The 12402-nt window shown below is 42.6% G+C and overlaps 1 protein-coding gene across 1 annotated transcript in view; it reads left to right on the top strand.

The window, feature by feature from the left end:
- LOC308672421 (sulfotransferase 1C2-like) overlaps window positions 1-3589 on the top strand; it is a 358778-nt gene extending 355189 nt beyond the window's left edge. The window contains exon 10 of the mRNA XM_081335365.1: window positions 3327-3589. Coding sequence (XP_081191491.1) covers window positions 3327-3487 — 161 coding nt within the window. The 3' untranslated portion in view covers window positions 3488-3589. The remainder of the gene's footprint in view (window positions 1-3326) is intronic.
- The last annotated feature ends 8813 nt before the right edge of the window (window positions 3590-12402 follow it).

Below are 12402 nucleotides of genomic sequence, written 5' to 3'. Positions count from 1 at the left end.
TGACAGATGACTTAGTACTGCCCCGATGCCATAAGGTGAAGCATCGCAGGCAATGCAGAGGGGGAGGTCCTCTCTGAATAGTGTTACTGTGGAACTGAGGCATAGGGCATTTTTGAGCTTTTTGAAACTGGCATCGTGTTCAGATGTCCAGAGCCACGGGCGACCCTTATCTAGGAGGCGGTGCAGAGGTTCGGCTAGGGTTGCTTTGTGTGGTAAAAATGCATGATAAAAATTTAAAAGACCTAAGAACGCTTGCAATTCTTGCTTATTTTTTGGTGCCGGGGCAGATTTGATGGCTTTTAGTTTAGCATCGGTGGGGTGTATCCCTTTGGCATCGATTTTATAACCTAAAAATTCAGTTGAAGGGACTCCAATTTGGCATTTTTGTTTATGCAATTTGAGACCAGCTGTTCTGAATCTAGTCAGGACAGCTGACAAGCGCTCTGCTAAGTTTTCTTCGTTTTCACCCGCGATTAGGACATCATCGAAATAGGGGCATACCCCAGGAATTCCCTTTAAGGTTTTTTCCATTATTTCTTGAAAAATTCCTGGGGCAGCCGAAATGCCAAATTGCAAGCGTTTGACTTTAAAAGCCCCGCGGTGGGTTACTATCGTTTGCGCATCTGCGGTTTCAGGAGTTACTGGAAGCTGCAAATACGCTTGCGCCAAATCCAATTTGGCAAACATGGCGCCGGACCTGATCGACGAGAGGACGTCCTTCACTGCGGGAATCGGGTAAGCATGTGCATTTAATGCCCTATTTACTGTCGCTTTATAGTCCGCGCATATGCGGATTTGGCCATTAGGCTTAATGGGAGTAACTATAGGGGTTTCCCAGGTCCCTCCCTCGGTGGGTTCTAGGACTCCTATTTTGACGAGGCGGTCCAGCTCGTCCTCAATTTTTTGTTTGAGGGCAAACGGGACCCTTCGAGCTCGGATTCTGACGGGAGGTATGTCTGGTTTTAACTTAAGGTTGATGGGGGGGCCCGTGTAAGTGCCAAGGGAACCGTCAAAGACGTCTGCAAATTGTTTGCAGACGTCTTCGAGGGTTGCGGCCTGTACCCTGTTGATGCCTGTTAGTTGGATTCCCAGTACCCTGAACCAGTCTAGGCCGATTAGGTTTGCCCTGTTTTCTTGTGTTACTAGGACCTTGAGAGGCCCTCGGAATTTTTTGAATTCCACTAGGATTTCTGCCTGGCCCTTCAGGGGTATTGGGGACTTCTGGTAGTCTGCTAGGTTCACCTGGGGTGGTTTTAAGGGAATCTGCCTCTTGTTAATCCGGCAAATTTCCTTGAAGGTCTGCCCTGATATGAGGGTGACAGCTGAGCCTGAGTCCACCTCTAGTTCACAAGGTACCCCTTGCAGTTTGGCTTTGATTTTTACCTTAGGGGTTAACTTGAGGTTCCCCCCCCCTCTGTTTTGTTAATAGCTAGTTCTAAGTGGTTTGGGGGTCTGAACTTACTCTTGCCTCGGGGTGTCATACCTGGGGCTGTAGTTTCCACTTCGTGTAGCTCCCCCCGGTTGCGGCTCCTGCATGCGGTTTTGATGTGCCCCATTCTTCCGCAGTTGTGGCACCGGGCGTTTCTAAACCTGCAGGAGGACCTGATGTGGTTTCCCCCGCAGCTGGCGCATGTTACTCGGGGGTCCCGGTTGGAATTCTTGGGTCTTGCTGCTTCCTTGTTGTCGGTTTTTCGGTTTTGGAGTTTTTCGAAGCGGCGGTGGATTGCGTCCACATCGGTGAGATCTTCTATTTCGTCGTGGTCTCTGGGGACTGTTTCCCCGTTGGTAGTGGCCCTGGTTTGGTTTTGTTGAGCCCTGGTGTTGTCTTCCGCGTGTGTGTCTTCGTATGCCTGAATCTCTCTAGTGACTTCAGCTAGATTCAGGGCCGGTTTTGCCATTATTTTCTTTTGGAGGTGCTCATCTCGGAGGCCGATGACCAATTGGTCCCTTATCCGGTCCTCCAGGTCCGGAAAACGGCACCATCTGGCGGCCTGTCTCACCCCTGATATGAAGTCTGCAGCCGTCTCCCCGGGTTTTTGGCGACGCCTCGCGAACTGGACCCTCCAGTAGATTTCGGAGTGGGTCGGCATGTAGTGTTTGCTAAGTTTTTCTGTCAGCTCCGCGTAGGTTACCTGCGCGACCGGTTCTGGGCTACACAGACCGACAGCCACATCGTACACTGCGGTTCCGCTGAGGTACAAAAGTGCCGCCGCTTTAGCTCGGTCGTCTGTTATCTTGCTGACTAGCAGGTAACCTTCAATTTGGCCAAGGTGCGATTCCCAACGCTCGGGAAAATGAGTATCGAACTCACGAATTTGACCGAACGCTGCCATACTGTCTCGGTTCTCCTTCGGCTTGCTTGTGGTGGAAATTACAACTTCCAGTGACTTAGCTCAGAGCCTCCAGAAGGAACCCTTCCTAAGCTCAGTGACTTCAGCTAGCAAGCCTATCCCACCTTCGTCGCCAGTGGTTTGTCTGACCAAGGATCACGCGGAGACAGCAGGTTCAGCTGTTCGGTTTATTGGGAAACACCAAGGCAAAAACAGTGGGGTTACAACTCCCTTATATAGTCCACAGAATGTTGGTTCCACCAATCATTGGACCCGCAGCTTCCCGCTTGTCGGCAGGGCCAATCGTCTGCGTTGGTTCTTGACAGCGAGGGACCGCGTGTGGAGCTGTCAAAAGCTGCGCCTGCGTGTTGGCTGCCGGCAATTTGACAGCTGTCAAATTGCCGCGTGCTGAACTGTCAAACGGGAGTTTACCTCACGAACCGATTTCCAACTTGCTGTAATACAACTGTTTCATGGGTTAATAATAATTGAACACTTATAACAATAACAGATAATACATATCAGTGGGACTTCAAGAAAGCTGTACATAAACAAATGCTCACAAACTTCAGTCAATTGAAGCAAAATTGTAAAGAAGAATGAGCCAAAATTCCTCCACAGCAATGTGAGAGACTGATTAAGTGACACAGAAAACGATTACTTCAAGTTATTGCAGCTAAAGGTGGTTCTACAAGCTATTAAATCATAAATTTTTCACACACAGCTTCTCCACTTTGGCTTTCTTTGTATAAAATAAATGATGACATGGTGTAATGTCATGTTGTTCTTCTAAGGTTGATTTTTACTATGTCCTCATACATAAAACCATAGAACTTAAACAGGATGTACTTTCTTTTTCACATGACTGATTCATACACAAATTTAGTCACATAAGAAAATGTAAGAATGAACATTTTGGTGACAGGATGACATAAATACCTTCTAGTTTAATTGAATACAAAAACTGTTGACATTTTTTTAATCGTTGTTTCCCAGGCATTGTTGGGGACTGGAAGAACATCATGACTGTTGCCCAGAGTGAAAGGTTTGACTGTGTCTTTAAGGAGAGGATGAAAAAGCTGCCCTTCAGGTTCTGCTGGGATATTAAGGAGGACCCTAAACCTATTTCCAGCTCAGTGGAGGAAAATAATGTGTGATGCACATCTTGAAGTGGCTTGAATCAGAGATGACCTTCCAAGAACTGTCTTTCTGTAACCTTGCAATGTTTAATTCTGCAGAGATCATAGAACAGAGCAACATCAAATTCTATGTTATTATTAAATATTGCATGGCATTTTCTTACTGATTTAGATTTCCATTACTGCCTGACTCTGGGTGTTATACATGAAATAAAACCTCACAAAGACAACATAGTATTTAGCATCAACAAAAAAATCCAAACCCGATATAGCCACAACAGCCAGACCCATTTATTATACTTTCCACCTCCCTGAAGATATATGTTGCTTGATATATCATCTTAGCCCAACTCCTAAGGGAAAACTCACATTTTTAAAGCTTTTTTTTCCTTTTTTCTTTTTGAAGGCGAACAGACCCGCACGGCCCTACAAATCTTGGCACTCTGTGGATAGGGTGGGGAAGGCACTGAACCAGAAAAGGCGTATCTCCTGGGTCTCATCCAATGATATTATTTCTTATTTAAACAAGTTCATATAACCACCTAACTCATATACATTGTCTATAGGCGGCTTATAACATTAAAATATCAGTGTAAAAACCCATAGCTCCTCTACCCACCCCAGCAACAGTGACCATACAGTTACACCATGATTGGCTCATCAGTTGGGAGTCCCCACTCATTGACAAAATCATGTCTTCAGGACCTTCTAGAAAGGTAACAAGGTGAGGCCAATCTTATCTCCAGGGAATATTATTCCAAAGGGAGGGAGTCACCACAGAGAAGGCCCTTTCCCTCAGTCCCACAAGGTGTACCTCCATAACAGATGGGATCTGTAACATACCTTGTCTTCATGCTCTGGTGGGTTAGGGCAGGCGGCCTTTCAAACATCCTGGTATCAAGCCATGTAGAGGTTTAAAGATGATAGCCGGCATTTTGAACTGCCTCCAGAAGCAGATCAGTAATCAATGCAGCTCCCAGAAGAGATGATGTTGTTCAGTTGCTAGGTCATGTCTGACTCTTTGTTACCCATGGACCATAGCCATAGCTTCCTGGCATCCACTGTCTCCTTGAGTCTGCCCAAATTCATACCCATTACACTGATGACACTATCTAACCATCTCATTCCCTGCTGTCCCCTTCTCCTTTTGCCTTCAATCACAACAGATTTCAATTTGTGCGGAACTATGCAAGTCCTGCATTTTGAACTAATTGAATCTGCTGGATAAGATTCCAGAAGCCCCATGTACAATGTGTAAGAGTACTCCAAACTGGATACATCTATGGCATGGGGACTGTGAAGAGGGCATGTTGGTCCAGAAAAGGGTGCAACTGGTGTACAACTCATAATTGCAGACAGGCCCTCTGCCCATGACCACGACCTATTTCTTCTTTTTTTAATATTTTATTGATTTTTAACAATTACAATCTTTAGTGCTTAGTAAGCAACGTGTTGTCTGGGTTCACATTTTTAACATTAACGTCTTCAATATAAATCTGTTCAATACTGCACAATCCAGTTTTTTCCCCCTGATCCTCCTTTCTTCCCAAATTGTTTACATTTTCCCAACACTATGCAAATACCATTCTTGCTACTATTAATACATACAAAATTGAATATAAACATCCTCAGCATATTTTCTAGTTATACAAATAACAATAATATCAGTTTATAACCTCTTTTCTAACCAATTTATATTTCAAATGTATTTGCAATTAAAATCTCATTAAATCAATATCCTGTTTTTTATTTTCTTATTTTTTTTATTTTTTTTATTTAAAAAGTTTTACAATACATTTTGACTTTAATCCCCCCCTCCCCCACCCCTATCCCTCTCCCCCACTCCCTCCTCCCCCCCCCCCCGACTTCCCAGAGCTAAATACAGGGCATAAAATCAAAAAACAAACATAAACACCCCTATGTTATCAACAATAAACTATAAATTCTATCTCTCTCTAGCTCATATAAAATGAGTACAAACAATATTAATATTACAAATAAAGTAGAAAAGAAGAGGAAAACAGAAAAAGATCTTTACTCAAAATAAATTTTCTTAATCCCAGTCCTTATTCATATTAATTTCAAAAAAAAAAGGAAAAGAAAAGAAAAACTTTCACCTGCTATTTGCATTCTACCACCTTTCTCTAATTTCCAAACAAATTCTGTTACGCGCCAAAAGCGCTTATCTCTATTAATCTTAATAATCTCTGACCAAACTAAACTATAATCAAAAATAGTTCTTGCATGTATCACGCCAAATGTCTCGCAGTTCCAAATCATCCTTAAGTTCAAATAAAAGTTCAAATAAAAAGTGTATATAAAAAAAAAATTAGGCAATCTCTAAGACAACTTGTTGTTAATTAGGAGCTTACATACCCATTCTTAGTTCAACACATACTTTAAATCCATAACCCTAATATACTTTTCTAGCAAGCAAATAACATCAATCTTAAATTGTGTAAAATATTAAAAAAGAAAAAAAAACTTTCTTTCTCCACTATAATAATTTTACTCCATTGACATTCTAATCTAAAAATTTAATCAGCAATCTTAACGCCCCAAAACTTTTGGAGCACCTCTGTCATGACCCCCAAAACTTCTTTAGACCGCTCTCCTGCCAAATCTTCACTGTAAGCACACTTTGAAGATTCCATAACTTTCTGCTGGTCTTGCTCTTGCTCTCGTCTCGCTCTTCTTAGGGCGGCACGCGTCATCTTCTGGCCTCCTGCAGCAACCGATGAGACTGTGGCTTGATCCCCTCCAACACCATTGTCCTCTGTCTGTCTATCTGCAACATCTTGAAGCTTTCCCACACCGTATCCTTTTGCAGCTTCCAAAAATGATAGGGGGGTTGCTTTTAACACATTACTATAAAAATCACGTGCCTGAGCCACAGTAACCAAACGATGTCTTTTACCTTCGTGCGTCGCCACCAACCCAACTGGAATCTCCCATCTAAACTTAATATCACGTTTCTTAAGTTCCTGTACTAGAAATGCAAAATGTTTCCTTCTCCTTAGGATCTTCGGAGGGATCTCTTTTAAAACCAAAACTTCTTGCTCAGCCGCTACCAAATTAGTATCATAAGCAGCTTGAATGACTTCATCTCTAATTACTCTCTTTGTAAAATAGACCACCACATCTCTGGGTAACTTCCTCTGTCTTGCAATCCATGAATTTACACGAAAAACTTTGTCCATATTTCCCTCAATTTCAGATGCTGACTGGCCCAGTACCCCTTCCAGAGCCTCAGAAATCAGCTGCTTTAAATCTTCTTTACCATTCTCCTTTAAACCCCTAATTCTAATAGCATACTGCATCTGATTATACTGAACAAGGCTCAATTCTTCGTCCATTTTATCCCTTATATTTTCATTTTCTAATACCTTTGCTTCTAATATAGAGTTCTTTTGATTGAGATCCTCCACTTTTATATCCAGCTGTAGCACACATTCAGCTACGGATTCAACCTTAGACAAGATGTCCACCCTCATTGCTCTCAGCTTCTCTTCCATCTTCTTCTCCAATTTCTCCATTTTCTCCTCCAATTTCTCCTCCAGCTTTTTCAACTTTTCATCCATCATATCAGACATCAATTGTGCATGCTTTCCAAGAGCGTCTTGTAAATCCTTAAGCGTCAATACCGGGGGAGATGCAGGAGGAAGCAAAGCTTGCAATGAGGTCTCTTGCACCAGGGAAGACCCCGCATTCCGAAGAGCTTTAGAAGTTTTAGCCGCCATCTTCCCCCACTTTCACTTATTACGCACTTTCACTTTAAAGCTATAAAATCCATTGAGCTAGAGAGTAAAAATAAAGAGTCCACTTCACCTTGACCTCCTGTACCGCTCTGCCTGCATCTTGATAATCAAAAGTATTTCCTTTTGGCAGGGGTGGTTGCTAACGCCTGGCTCTGCTCCAAAAATCCCAGAGCAGAGGCGCTGCGCAGCTCGGAGCAACCCAGGCTTCGGGGGGGTTCATCCTTCAGCCGCCCAAGCTCTCAGCTCAGGCGGCCCCGGAGAGCTCAACCCCTACCTGGGGCCTCACCCCCTCCTCTTCTCCCAAGGAGGGGGCTTCAAATCCATCTAAACAGCTGATCGGCGCTGTTTACGATGGAAAAACACAGCTGCGGAGCGGGCAGCCCGAAAACGGCTGTCTTTCGACGTCGCGTCGCCACCGGAAGTCTTCATTTTCTTATTTAAGTTTAATTTCCCATCAATATTCAGAATATCTTTGTCAATTATGGTTTTCTCAAGATTAGTTACATTTAGGTAGCTAAGAGTTTCATTTAAAGATGCCATCCTCGTATTTTTATATTTCCCTTGTCAAAAAAAGTGCTATTCTAATTATAAATCATATCTTTCTTATTATAAAAGTCTGATTAGACCTAAGGGTTATCCATTCTTTTAATCATATTCAAACAAATATTTAATCATATAATGTCCCCTCTGGTAGGTCAAATCTTCTATTTTTTAAGTGTAACTCTAGCTTTCTTCCTTTGCCAAGTAGCTTTCCAGGCCAAGGCAATTAAATCGCCAAAGAATTTTTCCTCTATTTTTCTGAGAATTGCTTGGAATGAGGAAGACAATTTATCTAATATATTTTTAAGGAGGAATTCCTCCCACTTCTCTTCTCCCTCAGCTTCTCATTTTTTGTCTCCCCATTTTTGACATTTCCCCTAACATCTCTATAGTCTATTTTTTAAAATCTTCTTTCTTGTCCTCAAGTGTATTTTGCAGACCTAGGGGGTAAAGTGTGTTTTCCATTTTCATTATTATAGCTGAGTCTTGCAAGGTTTTGTCTATGACAGTTTGTATTTCCCTTCTTTTATATATTCTGTCTTTAAATCAATTTCCTCTGATTCATCTTCTGTATTCTGGGTTGCTTGTTCATACTGTTATTTGGGAACTTTCTAGTTGTAGATTTAAATTTAAATTTAAATACCCAACTTTTTCTTTCCACCCCGAACCAACCCAGTGATGCCCTCTCCGTGATGTCTGGAGGCGGTTCAGGTCTGGATGGGGAGAAACAGGCTTCGTCTCAATCCCGCCAAGACTGAGTGGCTGTGCATATCAGCATCTCGGGTTAACCAAGTTATTCCACCTCTAACGATGGGGGGGTGAGGTGTTACCCCCCGTTGATAGGGCTCGCAACTTGGGCGTCCTCCTGGATTCACGGCTCAATTTTGAAGATCACATAGGAGCCGTGACCAGGGGGGCTTTTGCACAGGTTCGCCTGGTGCGCCAGTTGTGTCCCTATCTGGACCGAGACGCCCTACGCACAGTTACTCATGCGCTTGTGACCTCCCGTTTGGACTACTGTAACGCTCTCTACATGGGGCTGCCCTTGAAGACCACTCGGAGGCTTCAACTGGTGCAGAATGCGGCCGCGCGAGTTGTAATGGGGGTCTCCCGATACTCCCATGTAACACCTCTACTCCGCGAGTTGCATTGGCTTCCGGTTGCCCTCCGGGTGAAATTCAAGGTGCTGGTTATCACCTATAAAGCCCTACATGGCCTGGGTCCGGGGTATTTGAGGGAACACCTGCTGCCGGCATCAAACGCCCTTCGCCCAGTGCGCTCCCACAGGGAGGGTCTGCTCAGGGTCCCGCCGGTAAGAGATTGCCGGCGGGTGACACCCAGGGATAGGGCCTTCTCAGTGGGGGCGCCTGCCCTCTGGAACCAGCTGCCGGTGGAGCTGAGGACTGCTCTCGACCTCCGATCATTCCGCCGGGGCCTGAAGACCTGGCTCTTTGAGCTCTCGGGCCCAGGCTGAGGAGACATTCATTTTAATTGGGGTTTTTAATAGTACAGGGTTGATTTAATATTTTTTAAATTGGGTTTTAACTTTTGTATGGTCGATTTTTAACTCCCTGTAAACCGCCCTGAGTCCTCAGGGAAAGGGCGGTATATAAATGCAATAAAATAAATAAATAAAATAAATAAATTAGCGATTTGCTCATTTATGTTACCTAAATTGTTTTTAATCTCATCATAATTTCTTTTTGTTTCTTCTTCATGTGAAACAATTGTCTGGTGAATTAATTGTAGTATAGAATATATCTCCTTCTGAAAGTATTTATTTTTTCTTGAAGCATCAGTCCTGCAGCTCCTTCATAAACCTGACTGGGGGCTACAAATGGAGGTGTTGGGTATATTTCGTGCCATTTTTAGCTGGGTATAAGGCCTCCATTTTGTTTTCCCCCTCCAGATATTCTGTCAAAACTTTTGTGATCTCCAACTACAAGTCTTATCTAATATCATCTTAATGGCAATAGAACAAAGTTTCTTGTAGTTTTTCTGGTCTTTATAATCCAATAGGTTCCAAGATATAAATCCAGCACTAAAAGCAATCTTTTATAATAATCCTTCTGCTCCGGCATCCAAAAATTGTCAGTCGAACCAAGTTACAATCCACAATGTTCAAAGTGTTCAAAATATTCAACCACCCTAAAAACAATCCAAAGCTCTCTCCCAGCCTCACATAACCAAAAGTCAGATTTTTCTTTCTCTCCAAGTAGTTCTTAAGATTAAATGTCGGAGCTCAGTAGGTATTTATAGTCCACGAAGCTCAGAGTGATAAGTATGCCAAAATATTTTGCTCTGTTGCCAGCTGTTCTCTATTAAGTTAGGAGTCACCGAGCAGCTAAGAAGCTAGGTTATTATCTGTTTCTCAGCTTCTTACCAGGTCAGCATCAGTCCTTGCAGTTGTAGTGCTATACTCTAATCCACCACTAGATGTCATTCTATATCCATTTTCTACTCTCAGAACAGAAGGTTGATTTCTTATATTTCACCCCAATATTTTTTCAAAGAGAAAATCTTAATTATCTCAGTTCTCAAATTTATCAAAGCTGTAGTTTAATGTTTTTTTCCACTTCAGTATTATGTATTTCTGTCCCCCATAAAAATATGAAAATGCCACTTCCATTCCTCTGGTAGAGTGGAGCTACAGTCCCATTCCTTCTCACATTCAGAGGTTTTTAGCTTCTTAGGAGCCTTTTCCAGGAAATTCAGTTGTAAAATAGTAAAGAAAGGATCAATATTCTTACCCAGTTCCAAGCACGCTGTTTACGATTGCTAGTTAGTGCTTTGTTTCTTTGGTTGTCAGTAGCTGGAGGCTGGCCACAGGGATGCAGCCAGTCTTTCCTCTGCCTGTTTGAAGAACTTTCCTCAGATCGAATGGAAAGACCACCATCTCTCCGTGATCAACGAGGCACCCTTCCTTCTTCATCACCTCTTTGGGGTGACTTTAGGCCCTTTTAGGGCCCCCAGCAGGGCAAACTCGGGTGTGGAAAGCAGAGCTCTGCCTTCCTATGTCTGTATCACTACAACATCAAACCAGAAGTCACCACAACCTGCTTCTTGAGCAGGAGTTGCAAATCCAGAAGAATCCCCAGATCACGCACTGAATCTGTCTGACGCAGTGCAACCCCATCCATGACCAATAATGGTAATTCTCCAAGAACCAAGGAGCCCGAAACCCATGTTAAAGGTAAATGTTAAAACTGGAAAGTGAAAAAATAAGATGAAGAGATGCAGAAGAAGAAAGAGACTGCCAGAACATGCTACTATTGCGCTTAGTGATAATTTCATGGTTTCAAAATTTTAGTACAAATATCTTGGGAACAAAGTTAATGGAGAAACAAAAGGTTAGGCAAATGGAATATGGTTGGATCCACAGAAAAATTCCATTGCTAAGAGCAATTACCTTGTAAAGGCTGAATCTGAAAAAAAAACTTCCAAAAAGACTGCAAACATAATCATCATGCTGCTGCTGAATTCCCTAAAAGTCATCTCCCCATTCAGACTGTTATGAGAAAAACAGCCCTGTTCAAAGTGGACACCGAATAACTTTTTATCTGGAGATAATCCATTAATAGAAAATGGACAGTTGTGCACTATAGGTAGGCCTCGTTTAGTGACTGCCTTGTATAGTGATCGTCTTGTTTAGCGACTGACCTTGTCTAGTCCCAGTCTTTTCTAAAATGTTCTTTCTAAAAGAAATGTTCTTTTCTCACTGCTCCCTGTAAGAAATGCTACTTGGGAATTAAGAAATGCACCTTGATGGTCGCATTGAGTGAAATCTTTTTAAGGAGTAGCAACCCACGCACCCACCCCCACCGCCCCGGTGAGCTTGCTGGAAATAAAATAAAATAAAGCACAGTGAGGAGGCTTCAGTTGTACTTGCTTGAAAAAAATGGCAAAGCACTTATTTATATCTTAATTCTGAGCTATATGGCTGATTACATTTTGGACTACTCCATTATTAGTTGGCCCAATAAATCTATTGCACTAAGACATGGGTATCACTCTCTCCTTCCACTCAGATTTAGACTGAGGGGCCGAAGATAAGCTTAACAATGTTCACTGGGAAAATGTAAACTTCAGAATGGAGCAAGAGAAAAGATTTCGCGGAACCCGTGCATGAAAAAGGAAATCTTAGCAGGGATTGCTTGCTCCTGTCATTACAATTGAAAGGGGAGACATAATTATGGCTACAGGTAGTTCTCAACTTACAACCACAATTGGGATGGAACTTCCATCGCTAAACGAAGTGGTTGTTAAATGAGTTACCTCTCCAATGTTACAACCGTTTCTGCTGCGGTTGCTAAGTGAACCTAGCTTCCCCATCGACTCTGCTCAAGAAAAGCCACCTGGAAAGGTTGCAAATGACTTTTGGCAGTCGCTTGAGGTGCCTCTCACCAAGACACTAAATGTAATTTGTGAAAGCCTCTTTTGTCACCCAGCCGAGTGCTCCCTCCTTCCGCTCAAAAAAATTTAAGGGTGCCAATGATTGATAGGCTTCTTACAGAATAAAGAGAAGAGTCATCGCTTGACTTTTGGGTTTTGAAGATCAGTTTCAATTTGACTAGAGAAAGATTGTAGCTTTTCAAATATAAGATTATTTTCATTTGATAACTTACTATCTTTTAA

This window comes from Vipera berus, assembly GCF_964194415.1.
Source record: "Vipera berus genome assembly, chromosome: 1".
NCBI lineage: Eukaryota > Metazoa > Chordata > Lepidosauria > Squamata > Viperidae > Vipera > Vipera berus.
This window is presented reverse-complemented; position numbering and strand designations above follow the sequence as displayed.